This window comes from Pteronotus mesoamericanus, unplaced genomic scaffold, assembly GCF_021234165.1.
Source record: "Pteronotus mesoamericanus isolate MK-2021 breed Mesoamerican mustached bat unplaced genomic scaffold, CSHL_Meso_final scaffold_118, whole genome shotgun sequence".
NCBI classification, from domain to species: domain Eukaryota; kingdom Metazoa; phylum Chordata; class Mammalia; order Chiroptera; family Mormoopidae; genus Pteronotus; species Pteronotus mesoamericanus.
Window position 1 is genome coordinate 8,327,284 of NW_026555301.1, and position 20,354 is coordinate 8,347,637.

The following is a 20,354-nucleotide window of genomic DNA, read 5'->3' on the forward strand; positions in this document are numbered from 1 at the left end:
CGAAGACATTGACAATGCGTTAGGGGTTGCTAAAGTCGTGGAGTGGGGACCCTGAGAGAGGGGGAGAGACAGGTGGAGGTGATCAGGCAGGGCGGGGGACAGCCCCGAAGCCTCGCCCGCCGTCGTTTCAAAACAACAGTTGGGCACCCCATCTGCCGCGGCCTCGTCTCCCGCTTGGCCTTGTCCCTGACGCGGCGCTGCATCCCCGGGGAGCTGCGCGAGACTAGCCGTCTTGCCAGCTTTGTGCTCAGCAGCGAGTAACACTCCCGGGCGGGCCGCGTGGTTAGGGAATCTGAAGTGGAGAGAAAAGGCGGCGAGGCTCCGGCCCCAGCATGTCGCTGCCTCCGGAGAAAGCCTCAGAGCTTAAACAGCTCATCCACCAGCAGCTGAGCAAGGTGAGGGGCCGCAGGCGCTCTTCTACCCGCATTGTGGCCCCGCGTGTCCAGCCTGTGTCCCTTGGCCCGGCCGACCGTGGCACCGGCTTGCCGGGGACTCGAGCAAAGGCTGTGATATGCTGAGCGCGGGATGGGCAAAGCTTCGGGTTTGAAGCCAGAGGAACTTGCTAGCTTCGGTAAAAGAACAAGCGCAGAAGAAAGTGCTAGTAAGAGTCTGAGGGGATATAGAACGGCGATAGTATTATAGGACGGTTATGAAAATGTAGCGTTTATCCAAAGATTTCTGAAAGTTAAATCGAATATAAATTGTGTTTGGAGCAGGTTTAAATTCAGATGTCAAAAATTGGAATTACTTTAACGGTGAATGCAATTTGAGATGTCGTTGATGAACCAAGAAGTCCTGCAAGAAGTTACTAAAGGACTTGTTATGAAAGTATTTGTGATACTTCAGAGCTCAAGAAGAACATTGTGTCTTTGCAACTGAATGCAATAAGCTGAAGTAATAAAAGCTCTCGTTTATTGTGCACTTGTATGCCAGGCTTTGTGCTATTTAGCATCTTTTATCTAAACCTCACAATGATCTTGACAGGGCACTCCTTCTTCCAGATATATAAAGGGAAAATAAGTTAAACCTAGATCACATCTAATAAGTTGAAAGCTGAAGTTCATACTTTGATTGCAGCCTGTAGGTGTGTGTGTTCTTTTGATACTATACTCTGTCTCAGAAAGTTTTCGTTGAGTGTTATTTGTGGGGAAATTGTAACAAAAGTAGTACATACCCAGTAACAAGTAGGGGTCATTTATAGAATTTGTACTAAATTTTTTTATCTTAAATTATTTTCTTTTTACTTTTAAAAAACTATCTTTATTCTCATTGAATTTTGATAACAATTCTACATTTACCATTAGCAGGAGGAGTCTTCCTGAATTGATCTATGTCCTCTGCCATTATTTTTCATCAATGTTTTAGAAAGAAATAATGAAGTGGCCACTGCCATTGTTTTTTGTCAGTATTTTAGAAAAAAATGGACCAAGTGGCAGTATTTGACTGGCTCGTAATATTGCAAATTGTAATGTGAGTTTTCTGCATAGATGGACGTCCATGGCAGAATAAGAGAAATTCTTGCGGAGACAATACGGGAAGAATTAGCTCCTGATCAACAACAATTATCATCAGAAGACTTGATCAAAGCTCTTAGACGTCGTGGAATCATTGATGATGTGATGAAAGAACTTAATTTTGTTACTGTGAGTAATCTTGGGAAAAATTTGAGAGTATAAATATATTTTGGGGGGGCCTCTCCTTTTAGTAAAACCACTTTAAAAATAAGGCCATTTGTCTAATAATATCCTTGTTTAAAGTATAAGCTAATGTAACAAGTAGGATTATGTATCAGTGAAATTACAGTTATATACATTTCTCTCTACAGTGACAGAATTTTCTCTTGTTATTTATTCTTCAGGTCTGTAATTTTAAGTATATGTTTTAGTCAAATTAGTTCCTTATAATCTAGTTCATTTTTATTAATATTCTATAATTTTTTAAGATTAGCTTTATTTTTAAAATAAACACTGTTTTGGACAGTGTTCTCTGTGATTAAGAAATTATCAACTTAAGAAAATAACTGCATAAGAATGTACAAATCTTTTCATACAAATAGGTCACTAGCGGGATGAGTGCACAAATTAGTAAGTAGGCCTTTTGAAAATGAGGCAATAATGAGAAACTGTGACCTCAATACTGGATAGTATAATGTAAAAATTGGATGGACTTCATAGTACACCAGGGAATAAGTATTTTAATACAGCATGCTTTTTTGGTTTTTGAGGTTTGTAAACCCATTTGGTATAAAAAATTGACCTAATAACAGCTTTTGCTATGTGAATGTTACTTTCTTATTAAAAATCAGTTCATGGTGAAACATAGCCAGGCTTAGAGAAAGTTTAACCTTGTTTAAGATATTAGGGATTTGTTTTTAGCATTCCGTGAACATTGCTTTAAGACAGTTTTATTTCTTAATATTAGACTTTAGGAATGACCAGTTGCATAACCTCTTTTGCAGGCTTTTCTTTAGTTTAATTACGCAAGGAAAATACAGGTGTTCTGAGGGGGCTTTATCCTATTTACTTTTGGTTCAGTTCTTAGTTCCATTATTGGCTTTTTCTTGCTTAACCTCTAATTTTTGTTTTCTAATTTGTTTTGATTTTCTTTCTGCCTTTCCAGGACAGTGTTGATCAAGAACTCCCTCCCTCTCCAAAACAATCAGTTTGTTTTACTGATAGACAATCAACGTTGTTAAAAAAAAGTATGTAATTTTCAACATTAATTTAGTTGTGGATAATACTGTGGATAGATGTGCGGTAGTGTTTGGTATGTGATAGAAAACATTTTGGTTTTTTTCCCCAGAATGAAATATGTAGATTTTTCCAAGTAGTCATCCAAAGAACTTGGATTTTGTTTTGCATGAAGTATGTATCAGGAGATTTAATGTACAGCACAGGGGAAGCAAAAAAAGGACTACCTGCTTCTCATGTTTTAATAATATATTTTATAAAAATTGTTTAGCCTTATTTTTTTAATGGTAATGTAATTATCTCACAAGTACAATTTGCTAAGTCAAGATAGTTGTCTGAGTTGGTCTGTGGAGGTAAAGGAATGTTGGATAAGCAACTAACTGTAAAGGTATCTTAAACCTTGGCTCTGACTCCTTTCTAGCTGGAGGAAGTAGCCAGAATGTAAACTCAGAAAAAGGTATCATATTATGTATCTTTTCTTCCCTGGGTGCAAATGGTCCTGGTATATAGTAAATGTGTTACCTTTTATTTTATTTTTTCCCTAGTCTTTAGTTTTATCAAATTTTTCTGTCAAGTTGTTATTTCCTATTGTCTTGATCACATTCTTTAAGTTATTTGGCAGTTTCCTCATATATATTGCTACACTTTACAGCTAATATTGATCCAACACGGAGGTATCTTTACCTTCAGGTTTTGGGTGGAAAAGCTTTCTTGGAACATCTACAAGAACCTGAGCCTTTACCAGGACAAGTTTGTTCAACCTTTACTTTATGCTTGCATTTTCGAAACCAACGTTTTCGTTCTAAACCTGTTCCATGTGCCTGTGAACCAGATTTTCATGATGGCTTTTTACTTGAAGTACACAGAGAAAACTTAGGTAAGAAGCAATAATGAATTTCCATTTAATTGAGTAAACCTTTGTGAGGGTTTATTGTAGAACAGTGATTACTTTTGCTTTAAGTAGGGACTTATAATGGATGAATTTCCCCCTCTATCCTTTTGTTTTATTTTTTTCCCTACTGCTCTTTTCTATATAAACTGCTTCTAACCACCTTCTTGCTTTATTTTCTGCTAAGTAATTTTCCCTGAAGGTTATTTTTGGACTGTTTTAATGGTTGATTTTTTAGTAATAAACATTTAAATGCATATTAAGTACATGGTGCTCTGCTAGGTAGACATGATCCTCATTTATGAAAGATGACTGCATTTATGATACTATGTAACTTTTGAAAATCAAAGTTTAAATGTGAATCTATAACTCATTTTTAGAACTTTAAAATTATGATATTTGATTTCTGAAATTGTTTTACACTGTTACTTCCTATAGAGGTGTTTTGTACATTTTTGTCAATGTAGAAATTTTTATAATATATTTGTAAACTTAGCAAAAGTTGTAAAATTATACCTTCAGAATTTTAGTACTACATACATGTAGCAGTACTAAATTTCATGCAGTACTAAAATTTATTATTTTTTTCCCCCCAGAGAAAAATGTTACCCTAATAAAGCAGTTAATGGCTTAAACTGCTAGCTCCAAGGTGCTGGATCTTTCAGTTTGGGGTAGATAATACAGTTACTATTTCTGGAGTTTTAGTCATAAAGGTAGTTTGGGAATTAATGTTGACATATTTTATTTATTTATTTTTAGTGAGGGGAAGGGAGGGAGAAAGAGAGGGAGAGAAACATCAATGTGTGGTTGCACTTGCATGCCCCTCACTGGGGACCTGACCTGCAACCCAGGCGCATGCCCTACACTGGGAATCGAACCAGCAACAACCCTTTAGTTTACAGTTTGGTGCTCAATCCACTGAGCCACACCAGCCAGGACTGATGTTGACATATTTGATTTATTGTAGTAGCTTATTGTTTAGTAAGTACTTCTACTGTGTAGACAGTCTCTTAGAGGTCAGAAAACACTGATATGCATTAATTGACAAAATAACTCATCACAATTTTACCAGTCTTCTAAAAGCTGTGAGAAATTGGTCTGTACTTTTATTCCCAATCTGTTACAGGCTCTCTGAGACATTATCCGATTATTCTGCTTGTTTTTATAAGGATTATTAACACTTTTCAATAAGGTATTTTATTTTGGCCTAACTGAATATGTGATGTGGTATAATTTTTTTTTGGTTTATATTGCTAGGTGATGGAACTAGAATGGCTGATTCAACAACAATGTTATCAATAAGTGATCCAATTCATATGGTGCTAATCAAAACAGATATATTTGGTGAGACTACTTTAGTAGCATCTTATTTTCTCGAATGGCGATCAGTTTTGGGCTCAGAAAATGGAGTGACTAATCTTACTGTGGAACTTATGGGTGTAGGTATGATGATTAATATCACTGTTATATTTTTATAGCCCCAGTTTGTTTGTAAATACATTTTATATTTTTAAAATGCCTTTATAAACCAAGAGGCAAACATGTGAAAGAATTTCTTTAGAATTATAATTGGACTCCAATGTTATAGTGTTGGGAAATGTCTTGAAGAATAGTATGAGTGTAGAACTTCACAGTTATTTTGGCCTTGTCTTGAAAATTTCTTTCCTAGGATGTAGATAAAGAAATTTTGAAGGATTTACTTTTTCAGATTGATTTGATTATATATAAGGTTATAGAGAAGATTAAGATTCTACTTACATACATGTATGCATGCATACACAAAATACTTCCATTCCAGCACACCCCAGGTTATATAGTGTGTTTCCATTAATACCAGTGGCTTTTCTGTACCACCTGTTCTTGTGGAATGTGGAGTAGGTTTTCTTTGACCCTTTTGCATGTGGCAAAGTGGCACTCAAAGAGGTGCTAACTTGCTCAATGTCAGTATCATTAAATAGTGCTTTGAGGACAGAGATGGTGTGCCAATCGTATTCACCCTTGGACTCTTGCATAATATTTGATATGTAATACATGTTTACTAATACAATGAAAAAATAAAGCTGCCAGTGTTTTATACATAACATAATGGAAGTATCTAATATTGAAACTTAATCACAATACTGAATCTGACCACTGGACAGTATAGCTTTAGTAATTTAGATTTTGATAAGTCAGACACTGAGCGTTTTTTTCCCTAAATTGAAAGTAGAAAAGAAAGTTTTATGTAGGATACTTATTTTCAAATGTGATACCCATTATTTGTCTTCAATATATAGGCCTAAAATGATGTGCCTACTAATAACCTACAAACAAATATATTCTGATTCACCAAAGAAATATTAAATAGTCCTGTGTGAAGTATATTTGTTTTCTAATTCTTTAAATACAGGCATGTATTAAAAATTTGTACTCACAAGTGATGTGAAAAATAGGAAGGGATAAATGGGAATTATATGTGACAAAGAGTATAAATATTTTCTGAGAACGAGGTGTTAACAGTTGCTTTGGCCTTGGTTTTAAATAAAAGTCTGGTTGGTATTATATATTTAATTAAGATAAAAATTAAGAATTCCAAATCCTTTTGGTCTGAAAAGTCCCTTAAAATGTGATTAGGAAGCTAAGAAAATAGATAATCTCCTTAAAATTAGATGAAGGCCTTTGTACCATGTAAAAACTAATTTGATTTTGTTCATTTTTATTATGAATATTAAAGATGATGTTGAATGTTATCTTTATTCCACGTAAGCGGTAGAGCACAAAATTCTTAAATTATTTTGGTTAGACTTTGGTAGACTAAATATACATAGTATTAAAACCTGAGGTACTAAATATTTACTTATATTTATAGGCACAGAATCAAAAGTTTCTGTGGGAATTTTAAATATAAAACTTGAGATGTACCCAGCAGTCAATCAGACATTATCTCAAGAAGTAGTGAACACACAGGTAAATAATTCTGGATTTCTTTTCTTTGTATATGTGTTTTCATAGTAGTATATTTACCTATTCATCCTAGAAAACACTTTTTAAAGAAAATTAGAATTTATTAGTTTTAAGCAAGAGAATAACAATATAATTTAATATTTTAAAATGCCTTGGGGGAAAAAGATCACTCTGACTATTGTATGGAGACTGAGTTAATTGGGGGAAGTGTAGAAATAGAGAAGTTAGAAGTCTCTTACAGATGAGATAAAAATGATGGTAGCTTAGATTAGGGTGGTGGTAGAGATGGAGAGAAGTGCATAAATTTGTTACATATTTTATAGTAATTAAGGAGAATGAATAGAAATTGAAATTTTTTTTTTTAAATTTCAAGCTTGCTTTGGAACGTCAGAAAACTGCAGAGAAAGAGCGATTATTTCTTGTATATGCTAAGCAGTGGTGGAGAGAATATTTGCAGATTCGACCCTCGCACAACTCACGGCTGGTTAAGATTTTTGCTCAGGTTTGTAAATTGTATTAGAAAAGCTTCACACCTGTATTTGATATTTACTGTTTGTTTATATACATTTTGTTTAATTTGTAAAATATATTCTAGAAAAATGCAAATTTATTTGCTAATTTTGTTATACTCTTGGAGTAGGTGAGTGACATAATACAGTCATTGTTTCATTTTAATTTTCATTTTTAATTGTTTTTTGAATATGTTTTATTTATAGATGAAAATCCTTTTTGCTTAACTTTATGTCCTTGATTGATACTTAGTATTAAATAATTACTAGAATACTTTGTAACTTATATGTAAATTTAGCTTTTGAGTGCAGAACTGGGTCTCAGCATATATTTTTCCTAGTTAGGGTATTTAAAAAAAAAAAAATACAAGCAATATTACATGCAATAATTCCATGTACCAAGATCCCTAAGCCAAATGACCCATAATATTTAACTACAGCATTTCTACTATATATCTCTGCCTCTATTTTTCTTATATCCTAAGCCCATTTTCTCTCATTAACAAATCAACGTAAAATATATGATTAGATCCCTATTTCTGTAACTTATGAACTGTTCAGATATTTTATATATATTTAACCTTACATAAATACATTAATACAAATATAATGTATTGGGATTATATTTCTCAGATTCTGTGCATTCTTCTAGCTTTACTCTACATTCTGTAGATTTTTAGGACAGAATAGAAGTGGTTTAATTTCTAAATGAGGAGCTTGGGAGTAGGGGACTCTAGTTGACTAGTGGTGGAAATGAGGGAAATGCGTTTTGACTTTACGATAGCATTATCCATACATTGAATGACTGGGCAGGCAACCTATCACTGATATTAGGACAAGAGTAAAGAGAAACCAGTCAAAATATAACTGGTTCCCTGCTGTCTAATTCAGTCTGACATTAGGTTGTTTATTGACATGTGTCACCAATGTCAGAGAGGACTGGAGTGGAGTGGAGGAGGTAGATAGATCAGAGAAATGGCGAATGAAAAAGGAGGAGGGAAAGGATGGGATATGTTGTTAAGGGAATCAAGGAACTGGGGTTATCTTTTAGGAACTATTACGTATGTTCATATCTCAGCATTCATTGTAAGAAGATTTGAACCATAAAAGGTCATGTAGTCTCATGGTAAACATATGAAATTGTAAAGAGGTCAGGCATTGCTACTTTTTGCAAACAGTATGAAGGATAAAGAAGTGAAGAATCTTTTAAGTTCAAACAGTAGTTCAGTTATGGCAAACTATTAAATTGCAGTTTCAACTACTGGTCTTTGGTTTGACTGTGCTCTTTCCATGTATAGAGAGTAAATGTTCATCTTACTTAGGTTCCTTTCCTAGTAGTGTTTCTTGCTGCTGCTTCCTGATTTGGCTGGATATGAAATTAGGAACAACAGTTATTTAAGGCACCAATTTAATTACAAAACCTATAATTTCAAATAAAAATTATTATACATGGTATGAAAATGAATTTCCAGTGCTTCCATTCATAAGAGGAAATAGTAAACGATAGCACTGTCCAGTAGAACTTTCTGCATTGATAGAAATGTTCTATATGTGTGCTGTCCAGTGTGGTACCCCTAGCCATATTGTGCATATTGAACACACAAAATGTGGCTAACATGATTAAAGAACTGAATTTAAATGTTACTAATATTTAAATAGCTACATATGGTTAGTGGCATTCTTTTGGACAGTACAGGTTTTGAAGTTGACATAATGAAAATTTCAAGATATTCAAATAGTTTATGGGAATATATTTAGGTAATATTAGAAATATTACTGTAATGAAACAAGTAATGGTATATCTTGTATTCCAAGGTGCTATCATTGATGACTGGCTTAGGGCAAATGTATCCATTTTTTTGCATTTTCATTCCTTTCTTGCCTGTTAGTGGAGTTGTAAGAATAGGACAAACTGGCCCACACAGGAACTAAATTAATCACTTTTATCCTAGCCAAACATCTGTGGAATACCCAGGGTTATCATACTTAATAAGTCATTGTTCTTTTAATGGTAGTTTTTACGTTTTCTGTGCTAAAATTAAATAAGTTGCAGAAATGACCTTAAGACCATTAAGTTTTAAGAAAATGTTACAAATCACTTGAAGATTGAGGCTATCCTTTTAAAGTTCAGATTGTGATTTTAGGACTTAATATTCTCTTACTATAGTAGGTTATTAGTAATGTTGAATTAACATAAAAAGAAATCCAAGTAATAGTTTTCTAATTCTCTCTAAAATTAGAATCATGATTTTCTATTTTAAAAAACAGTGCCGTCTGAGAGAATCACAGGGAAAAGGATAGAGGGCCCTTACTGGAGCTTGAGTTGCTTCTGTGTCCCCTTCAGGGTTTTTAAAAAAAAATCAAGTTTATAAAACTCTGCCTAAATCTCCTTTCTTCTGCTTTCTCTGTTCTTAGGTTCCTTACCTACCCTTGGTTCTTACCTTGTCCTGTTTGAGTTCTTCTAGTTGATCCCTATGTTCATTTTGTATCTATTTCTCACTCCTAAGATAGCATTGAACCATGGAGAGTAAGACACCACCATGAAGGTGTTAGAGTTTGTGGGGTGAGAGAGGACGGGGAAAAAAAATCAGTGCCTTTTAGAATTGAAAACTATGGGTATGAGTAGAAATCATATTGCTCTGCATTATATAAAAATTCATGATCTTACCATAATCAAATATAAATAATAATGATTATATTGGAAAAATCACGTTATTGTGGTATAGAAAGACATCAGTGGTTTGGATAATTCAAATAGGTGGTGTTTCTGTTGGCTGAGTTAGGTTGTATTTTTCAAGAGCCTTGCCATAATAGTTTTAAATCATCTCTGAACTTTGAGTAACAAGTGGCTCTTTGAGTTTGTCATCTCAGTAATCATGAAGTTAAGGAAAATAAGGGCTTTGGTAATATTAACTCTGAAAGTACAGTGGTGAATAGTCATCAAAGATTCTTAGAGCCACTCTATCTAGTTCAAGTGCTAGGATACATCCTGTATTTAAAATGTAAGGTGCTTTCTGAAATAATTTCCAAAACACTGCTTTCAGTTGACTTGGTTATCAAATTGTTTCCTGTGGGTCTCCACATATAATAGGAAAAACTTAAAAATGAGCTCTGATCATTGTTTTATCAGCTAATCAGAAGTTATTCTGTTTGAATATATGTTACTAAATTATATATGATAATATGAAAGAATACTTTGGCTTTTATCTCCTTTCTCCCGTCCACCTGCTTTTCTTTTCTTAGAGAGTTTTTTTAATTTTATGGTGGAATAAATGACAAATATATGATATATATTTAAAGTATACAATGTGATCATTTGATATATACTGTGGAAAAATTACCAAGATCAAGATAACGAACACATTCCATCACCTCACATAGTTAATTCTGTGTGTGTGTGTGTGTGTGTGTGTGTGTGTGTGTGTAGAATGTATACCTGAAAATTTGTACCTTTTGATCTACATCACCCCATTCTCCTTCCCCCACTACTATTTATGTGAAATAAGCTTTTTATTTTTTAAGATTCCACATGTAAGTGATACCATACTGTATGTGTTTTCTGTCTGGCTTATTTCACTTAGTATAATGCCCTCAGTTTCATCCATATTACAAATTGCAGGCTTTTCTCCTTTTTAATTACTGAATAATATTCCATTGTGTGTGTGTGTGTGTGTGTGTGTGTGTGTGTACACACACCACATTTTACTAATCCATTCATTCATTGAAGGGACCTTTTGGCTGTTTACACATCTTGGCTGATGTGAATGATGCTTCAGAGAACTTGGGTGTGCAAATATCTATTTGAGACTCTGATTTCAATTACTTTGGATATATATCCAGGAGCAGGATTGGTAGGTCATATGATAGTTCATGTTCTTTAGAGTTAGTTCAGTGGTTGAATCCTGGCCTTGTTGTACAAAGGCTGTAGCTTCAGTTTCATCTATGAAATCAAAATAATAGAGATAAAAATAATCTGAGGATTTAAAGAGAAATTGTATGCATAGCACTTAGCAACCCAGTACTGGGTACCAGGTAAACAACCAGTGTTATCAAGAATTATTTTATCACTCAGTTAATGTACTCTAAGAAAAGGTGTTAAAATTGGAAATGATTAATCTGTCATTACAGATCATGTTTTACCCCCCTTTCTCTAGGATGAAAATGGGATAAATAGACCAGTCTGTTCCTATGTTAAACCACTTCGAGCTGGGCGGCTTCTGGATACCCCAAGGCAAGCAGCAAGATTCGTTAATGTTCTTGGATATGAAAGAGCCCCTGTTATTGGAGGAGGAGGTAAACAGGAACAGTGGTGCACTCTGCTGGCCTTTCTCTGTAGAAACAAGGTATCCTATACACTTAATAGAATTAAAAAGCAGTACATCATAATTAATGTGAATTTATGGTGTATTTGTAAAAGAATTAACAAAAAATTACATATTAATCAATTTTAACACGTCATAATTTTTTTATTTTTCTTAACATTTAAATGCCAATACATAAAGGAAAACTTAGCATCTTTATTTTCTCATATAGTTTCTTATTAAATATAATGTGATTTCTGTGAGGTAGGGATCTACAAGTACTATTAGGTCAGAAATCAAGATACAGAGATAAAGTAAACAGTGAGTTAGCAAGAGCAACAGGACTAGTACTGCGGTCTTCTAGTACTATTCATGTGTTAAAGTTTGCTTAGAGATGTGCTATTTAAAAACAAAATGGCAGTACATAATGAATATGGAAAAAATTCTTGGGCTCATTGGTGTTTTGGTTAGTATGAAATATAAGTATATATTTAAGGAATTGTGTAATTATGGGATATTCCCTGATCTTAATGTGTTCCAAAAATGTTGATAATATAAAAACAAGTCAGACTGTCTTCAGGATTCCAATTCTGTTGAAATAGAACAGAAAAAAAAGAAATTTATTGTATTATTGTTTTGAAACAATTTTGTTTAGTCTAAAGTTGTATATCTAGTATAGATATTCACAAGGCAAGCTTATGCAATGGAAGAAACTATATTAGAGATTAATTTGTCAATTGGAATGATTTTGTCTTAAAGACAACTGAAAGCAGTTAAACATTACTTACCAAAATTATTTTGATTTCGGCCAAGATGGAGGCGTAGGTAGATACACTTTGCCTCCTCACTCAACCAAAAGAAGGACAACAAATATAAAGACAAAAAATAACCAGAACTGCCAGAAAATCGAACTGTATGGAAGTCCGACAACCAAGGAGCTAAAGAAGAAACATTCCTCTAGACTGGTAGTAGGGACAGAGATGGGCAGACAGGAAGGAGAGGACTGGCAGCAAGGTGGCAGCTAGTGATTCAGGCGGTCCCACATCTGTGTGCGGATAAACTGGGAGGAGCAGCTGGGGAGCGAGACAGACCACACAGTCCAGGGTTCCAGTGCAGGAAAGCCTCAGAACCTCTGGAGGTAAAAACCTGTGGGAGTTGCGGCAGGAAAAACTCCAAGCTTCCCAGGAGAATCTGTTGTAGAGACCCATAGGGTCCTAGAACATAGACAAATTCACCCATCCGGGAATCAGCTCTAGAAGGGCCCGATTTGCTTGTGGGTAGCGGGGGAAGTGACTGAAAGCCAGCCAAGAGCCTTCTCAGATCCCTCCCCCCAACAGCATCACAACTCAGTAACCTGGTTTGCCCTGCCCTGGCGGATACCGAAGGTTCTGCCCCTCCCAATGTAACAGGCACGCTGAGACAAAGAAATATCGCCCAAATGAAAGAACAGATCAAAGCTCCAAAAATAAAACTAAGCAATGAACAGAAAGTCAACCTATCAGATGCACAGTTCAGACACTGGTAATCTGGATGCTCACTGAATTTGTTGAGTATGGTTGCAAAATGGAAGAAAAAGTGAAGGCTGTGTAAAGTGAAATAAAAAATACTACACAGGGAACCAACAGTAAAGGGAAGGAAACTAGAACTCAGATGAATGATTGGAAGCAGAAGGAAGAGATAAACATTCAACCATAACAGAATGAAGAAACAAGAATTCAAAAAAATTAGGAGAGGCTAAAGAACTTCTGGGACAACTTTAAACATTCCAACATCTGAATCATAGGGGTGCCAGATGGAGAAGAGGAAGAGCAAGAAATTGAAAATTTATTTGAAAAAATAATGAGAGAGAACTTCTCCAGGCTGGCAAATGAAATAGACTTCCAGTAGATCCAGGAAGCCCAGAGAGTCCCAAAGAAGTTGGACTCAAGGAAGCGCACACTAAAGCACATCATAATTACATTACCCAAGATTGAAGATAAGGAGAGAATCTGAAAAGCAACAAGGGAATAGGAGACAGTTCTCTAAATGGCTGTATGAAGTTTTCTTGAGTTGAAATAAAACGTACTGAATTATTTCTGCATTGTAGGGACTGTTTCTTTTGGCTGAGTTAGGTTTGCTTCCAATTTTTTGCTGTCATTGAGAATGAGTTTTTACATTGAATATTTTGGTTGTATTGTTGGGGTTTTAAAAAATGTATTAATATAAAATCTCAATATAGAAATTAGTGGGTCTAAAGGCTGGATATATTTTTCTTAAGTCAATTTAATGATTATAAAATGCTCTTTATTAGAGTTAATTAAAAACCAACAGTGGAGAGCCACTAATGCAAAATTTGGGGGGTAAAGATGTCATCCATTCTAATACTGAACTCAAAAGTGTTTTTCACTTTTACATATTACCTGTATCCTATGCTTAAATACTTAACATAAATGTAGCCTTACTATTTAGTATTTTAATAATGTTTTTTCACAGAATGTACTAGATTATTTTATTTTTGTCATTTTTATAAATTTTTTAAATTGTGAAAGTAATGTATAACATCAAAAAGAACTTAGAAAATATTGTAGAAGGGAAAATTATATATAACCACCCTAATGCCATTGTTGGCATTTTGTTGTATCCAGTCATTTTTCCTATGTATTTTTTAAAAATAATCATATATAGCTATTGTAACTCACTGTTTTCAGTTTGTGTATTTTTCTACTTGCATTTCCTGCTCTATGATTTGTCAGCTTGTCTGTTCATGTCTGTTAGTTGTACCTTTTAAAATCTTACTGCTTTTCTTTCTATGTTTTATGAGTTCTTTATAAACTCTTGAATCTGAATATCCCTTCCTAAAGTATAAATGTAACAATTATTAGATTTGTGAGCACTGACTTTGTAAAATAATTCAGGCTTTTCTAAATTTCATATAGTTGTTTCCATCCCTGTTGTTTCAGCTTAACACTGGACTAATGATTAAAAGTGAAGAATTTAATAATAATTTTTTACTGTCATTTTGCATTTAAATATTTAAAAAGGCAGTATGAAGGAACAGGTACTTAATTTTTTAATTCATTGTATTTTCTAGGGTGACTGTGAAGATCATGCTAACCTCCTCTGCAGCCTTCTTCTTGGATATGGATTAGAAGCCTTTGTCTGTGTAGGGACTAAGGCAAAAGGAGTACCTCATGCTTGGGTTATGACTTGTGGAACTGATGGAACTATCACTTTTTGGGAGAGTTTAACAGGACACAGGTTAGCCAGCTAAGTTTACAAACATGTTTTTAAAAGATGCAATTATTTTAAATTAAAGGTTCTTTGTTTATATTGATGGTACTAAAAGGTATGTGTTGATAATTTTCGTTATTATAGCCTTTTCAGTGACTATGTAAAAAATTACTTCAATTAAAATAGCTATGTACACTTAAAATATTCTTTACCAACATAATATTGGTAAAAAAAATAAATTATGGTATATTTACTTTTAATTTTATATAATTGGCATATAGTTTTGCTGATGGTCATCTCTAAGTCTAAAAATAAACTTATGTTGAAATAATGATTTCTTTTGAAAATTTGATATGATCAACTCCATGTTGATGAATCATCAATCCACTGGACATTTTTTTCAGTCTTATTTCCTTGTCATCAGATTTTCAAAGTGTTAAATACTTCTTCCTTCTTGAAACATTCTCTTTCCTCATAACACTATCTTTCACTCTCATTATTTTTTCTCTGGCTGTTCTGTTTTTCTTTTCATTTTTAAATCTTGGAGAACCTACAGGCACAGCCCTGGGCCCTTTTCTCATTTTTCTGGGGGGTTTTCTTTTCCTAAATGATAATCGTTTTGATTAATTGCACCTCATCATATATAGCTAAATTATTTTAATTTATTGATTTTAGAGAGGGGGGAAGGGAGAAGGATAGAGAAACATCTGTTTGTTGTTCCACTTATTTATCCATTCATTGGTTGATTCTTGTAGGTTCTCTGATCAGGAATTGAACCTGCAACTTTGGAATCTCAGGAGGATGCTCTAACAAACTGAGCTACCAGGCCACTGCTGTAGCTAAATTATTTTAATTGTATTATCTGACATACATGTTTTTGATCTTAACAATACACCTAAAAGATATTCTCATGTTAAAGGAATAAGTTGGTTTCTATAGCATAAGATACGCTATATAATCAATATAGAGTAATCAAATTGTAAAAATATAAGAAGGAAAAAGTGAGTATTAAAACTCTAGTCCTGGGAAATAGGGCTTTAAGTGTTCTCTGTAAGGTGCTGCCTTCCTAATTTTTAAGTTCTTACATAAAAATATGATTTATCTTTTTTAGGTACATCCACAAATCTACCAATCCTGATGAACCTCCAGTTGCTGAACAGCCCAAACCACTGTACCCGTATCGAACAATTGGTTGTGTTTTCAATCATCAGATGTTTCTCGGAAATTGTCAGCCCTCTGACTCAGTAGAAGTCTGTGTATTTGATTTGAATGACGAATCTAAATGGAAACCCATGAGTGAAGAAGCAATTAAATCTGTGTGTGCTCCAGGAGCTACAACATCCCTTCCTCCCTTTCCACCTCTCTGTGCATCCACGATTGATGCTTCTGTAACAAGTAATGAAATAGAAATGCAGCTAAGGTTACTAGTGTCAGAACACAGGAAGGTAATTAACACTGAAATTTGTAGTTCCATGAATTTGTTCACTTATTTATGTATGAACAGTTTCTGGGAGGTGTGTATGATAGTGCCAGTCATGAAGCATATATAGTCCCTACCTTTGTGAAGCTTATAGTTTTGAAAGTCATGAGAATTAAGATCTGAGACTAAAACATTTCTAAATTCACCAACACTTACAGAATTTATTACTTCTAGAAATAGTGCTCACTAAATGTTTGAGTTTAATTATATATGCAATTAGTTTGTTGACTTCTCTCCTACACTTGACTTTATGGTAGAAGCAATCAAATAAAGCAAATTCAATCTTACTAAACTCTAAAGTTAAATAAAATGTGACTTCAAAATTTACTGATACTGTCTTCCATAGTATGACTATTCCATATGATCTTTTCTAGTGGATATTAAAGAATTACAGAATTTGGATCCTTCACCAACATGATATTGAAAGTTTTTGTTTTTTGTTTTCTTTAAGAACTAAAGCCTGATACATATAGATTTTTATTTTTATGTATTTTTATAATAGGAAGTTTGAAAATCAACAGGTTTTAAAAATCTTGACATATATTAAAATCAACATTTTTGTTACGATTTTTTAAAAATTGATTTTAGAGAGAGACAAATGGAGAGAGAGAAAGAGACAAAGATTGATTTGTTGTTTCACTTATTTATGCATTCACTGGTTGGTTATTGTATGTGCCCTGGCTGGGGATCAAACCTACAACCTTGGTGGTATTGGGACAACGTTCTAACCAATTGAGTTGCCCAGGAGGACCATGTAATTGGTTTTTAAAATATTCATGTATTTTACTTTTTTTCTTTTGATTGCTATAGGATCTTGGCCTTACTACTGTTTGGGAAGACCAGCTTTCCTATCTCTTATCACCAGCTTTGGCTTCTTACGAATTTGAGCGCACAACAAGTATATCTGCGGGCAATGAAGAATTTCAAGATGCCATAAGGAGAGCTGTACCTGATGGTCACACATTTAAAGGGTTCCCAATACATTTTGTGTATAGGAATGCAAGGCGTGCATTTGCCACATGTCTTCGGTAAGATGAAATTTATGAATTCATAAATAATTTTAGGTAGGAATCTTAGAAATCAATTAGTCTGGTAGTTACTTAGGAATAAGTTCAGAATCTCATGGGGAACTTTTATGATTGAGCCTCCTTCCCACAGACTGTGATTCATTAGGTCTGCAATGTAGCTCTTGATAGTTTGGGATAGTTTTCCCAGTAATTTTGGTGCAATCTTGGTTGAGGATCTCAGGTCTTGACTAGTATAATTTTTTAAATGTACAGATTATGAGAAAATAGACTATAATTTGAATAACTCAATTGAAATTACAGAGCTATTGGAAGCAAAGACAGGATTTTAAAATATTATTTAAAATACCAATTTATGGCTCTGGCTAGGGTAGCTTATTTGGTTAATGTTCTGATACACCAAGGTTGCGAGTTCAGTTCCCTTTCAGGGCACAGACGAAAAACAACTAATGAATGTATAAATATGCAAATCGATGTTTCTTTGTCCCTATGCCCCTCTCTAAAAAGTTTAATTAACTTAAAATACTGATGAACTTGGAAATAAGAAAGTAAAGCCTGTGTGTACCTCTTCATTTAATAAATTTTCTTCATTCTTCAGGTCTCCTTTCTGTGAAGAGATAATCTGTTGCCGTGGAGACCAGGTGCGGCTGGCAGTTCGTGTCCGAGTGTTTACTTATCCTGAATCTGCATGTGCTGTTTGGATCATGTTTGCTTGTAAATATCGCTCAGTATTATAGGACTAGCATTTCTCTAAGAATACCTGTGTTTTATTGGAATTTACACATTGTATATGTTTAGAAGTTATTTTAAGAATCACAGTCTGGCTTGAGTGTCATGTTTTGGTTTTGTTTATACCTGTAATGTTTGAAAAGGAAATTATGATGTGTGTATTTAAAAATTAAGGATGAAAAACTTGTATAAAATTGAGTGGAATTTAGTATGAATTAAATGTGTATTCTATTTTAATAAATAGTATTTTTTCCACAGGTATTCAGTAGTTTAAGTAATGTAAAATTTACTTAGTTTTCCTTACATTAGTAAGTAATCAGAAAGATAATTTGTCTGAGGGTTTAAGCCATAGTAAAATCAATATGATCAGTATTTTTCTTAGATTAATAGAATTATTTTATATAAATTAGGAGAAATTAACCTCACAACAGATTTCCATCATAGCCATAGGTATATTCGTGACTTTCCAGAGATTTACGGGAAGATTTTGATGCAAGATTGGGAAAAAACTAGCTCTGGAAAAGCACAATACTGATAACAAAACTTCACATGAAAGTACATGAATAACTTATAAGTATTTGTTAGTTTTATTCAGTATAAAAATTATTAAGTATTTAAAAAAATTTTATTATACCCTTTTGTTGTGCTACTGACAAATTGTTTTCTGTAATTAATACTGGCATTCTGTTGCGGATTTTCTGTGGTCAAAGGATTCATTACTAACTAGGCTTATCATGGATTCCATGTTCTGAAAACATTTTTTTTCTTTCTTTATTTCATTATGATAAAAACATCAACATATACGTGACTAATTTAAATCAGAGAGCCATTGTGTGAAGCCACGTAAAAACAATATACATGAGTGACTCCGTGCTGGTATTTATTTTAAAATTGAGCAAATTTTAAAAGTGAGCAAGTCATTAAAAAGACATAGCAGTATGACTTTTTTGTTTCATTAAGAAGCTGCATAATGTAAGTGATAGGTTTGACTATTGTTCAGCATGTTTGTGCACAGATCTTACCACTGTCCTTAAGTAATTGGCCCTAGCCTGGTGGCTTATTTTGTTGGAGCGTTGTCCATACACAAAAATGGCTGTGGCTTCAATTGCCAGGTAAGGCATATAGCTAGGTGCAGTTGGTCCCAGGTTGGGGCATGTACAGGAGGCAACTGATGTTTCTTTCACATTTGCCTTTCTCTCTCTCTCCCTCTCCCCTGCTTTCTTCCCTCCTTCCCTCCCTCCCCCTTCTCTAAAAATCAGTAAAAACATATCCTTGGGTGAGGATTAAAAAGAAAGTAACTGTATGTATACTAGTTGGCTCTGCAAGTTATGCTTTTCATTACTTTAATTGGCCATTGGAAATAAAATGATTAAATGTTTTTTAAAAAATTAAACATCAAAAGATATCCTAAAAGTCACTTTTTGTTTTATTTTTAAATATATTTATGGTTTAACTTGTTTTAAAAATATGAAAATACTCCTCTTCTGTCAATTTTTTTTGAAAATAATAATTACATGTTTCTTGTGAGGCTGATATGACTTTAGAAAATTAGCAAAATAAGAATTAAGACTTTTTTATTTTGTTGCCAGAATTACTCATAAAGTTATCAATAGAGAAAATTGCTTGTTAGGGTTTAGGAATTTTTAACTTTCGGAACAAATTATTTATGAGACACATACTAAGAGGCAGACTATATTAAGATCAAGGCTATATTATCATTGAGGCTGTGTTTAATGTATTTATAAATGCTCTTTTAGTATAAGTTCTAAAATAAATTTTTTATGCACTTTTAATAGAGTCTGACATGAATTAATGTTTTTCTCCAAAGATGGTTTATTTCAAAAGATTATTTCAGTGCATTTATCACTAAAATTCCACTACTCTTGTAATAATTTTTGTTTTAAAAAATTAAATTTACCTTGTGTATTTAGCTCTGTCATAAAAGTTGTTTATGTATTAAAAACATAAAATGTTTTTTATATGTCTTGTGTTCTTTTTGACAATATCTGCACTTACGTAGTACTCTATACATAATATATAGGTATACTTATTTAGTAGAATAATATCATAAACCTACAAACTTCATTACTCAAGAATGAATCTTTTCAATAAAATTATTAATTCAGTTTCAAATAACTGAACACACCAAGTGCCTTATCAAAGTGTACATTTTTAAATCTGTAAAAATACATCTATAACTTAAAAGCTCTGGAAAGTACACACATTTGAAACCCAATTTTCTACTTCTTAACAAAGTTAAGATTTGAGTCAAATAAATTGTAGGCTATATATTTGAAAAAAATATTGCTCATAGGCTCTGGCTCGTTAGCTCAGTTGATTAGAGTGTCATCCTGCTACACCAGGGTTGTGAGTTCAATCCCCTGTCAGGGCATGTACAAGAATCATACAAAGAATACATAAATGAGTGGAACAACAAATTGATGTTTCTATCTATCTTTCTCTAAAGTCAGTCAAAAATTGCTCATAACGTAGTGTCCTGTGCCAGATATCCGGCCATCAGAATATGTCATTTGTGAACTATCAATTGCTTAAACTAATTCAGACTTCTGATTTCATG

General features: G+C 33.6%; 1 protein-coding gene across 3 annotated transcripts; it reads left to right on the forward strand.

The window, feature by feature from the left end:
- Positions 1-147: 147 nt before the first annotated feature.
- On the forward strand, positions 148-19,648 carry CEP76 (centrosomal protein 76). Of its 3 annotated transcripts, none has more exons than XM_054587325.1 (12): positions 148-395; positions 1,488-1,643; positions 2,620-2,701; positions 3,343-3,567; positions 4,837-5,022; positions 6,428-6,525; positions 6,896-7,024; positions 11,186-11,374; positions 14,403-14,569; positions 15,654-15,987; positions 16,833-17,050; positions 17,646-19,648. In XM_054587325.1, the coding sequence occupies exons 1-12, from the start codon at positions 333-335 to the stop codon at positions 17,782-17,784; spliced, it is 1,986 nt and encodes a 661-aa protein (XP_054443300.1). In that variant the 5' UTR covers positions 148-332; the 3' UTR covers positions 17,785-19,648. The 3 variants fall into 3 exon arrangements, with proteins under 3 accessions (XP_054443300.1, XP_054443301.1, XP_054443302.1); XM_054587326.1 differs by having other exon boundaries at positions 4,837-5,016; XM_054587327.1 differs by having other exon boundaries at positions 4,837-4,923.
- The last annotated feature ends 706 nt before the right edge of the window (positions 19,649-20,354 follow it).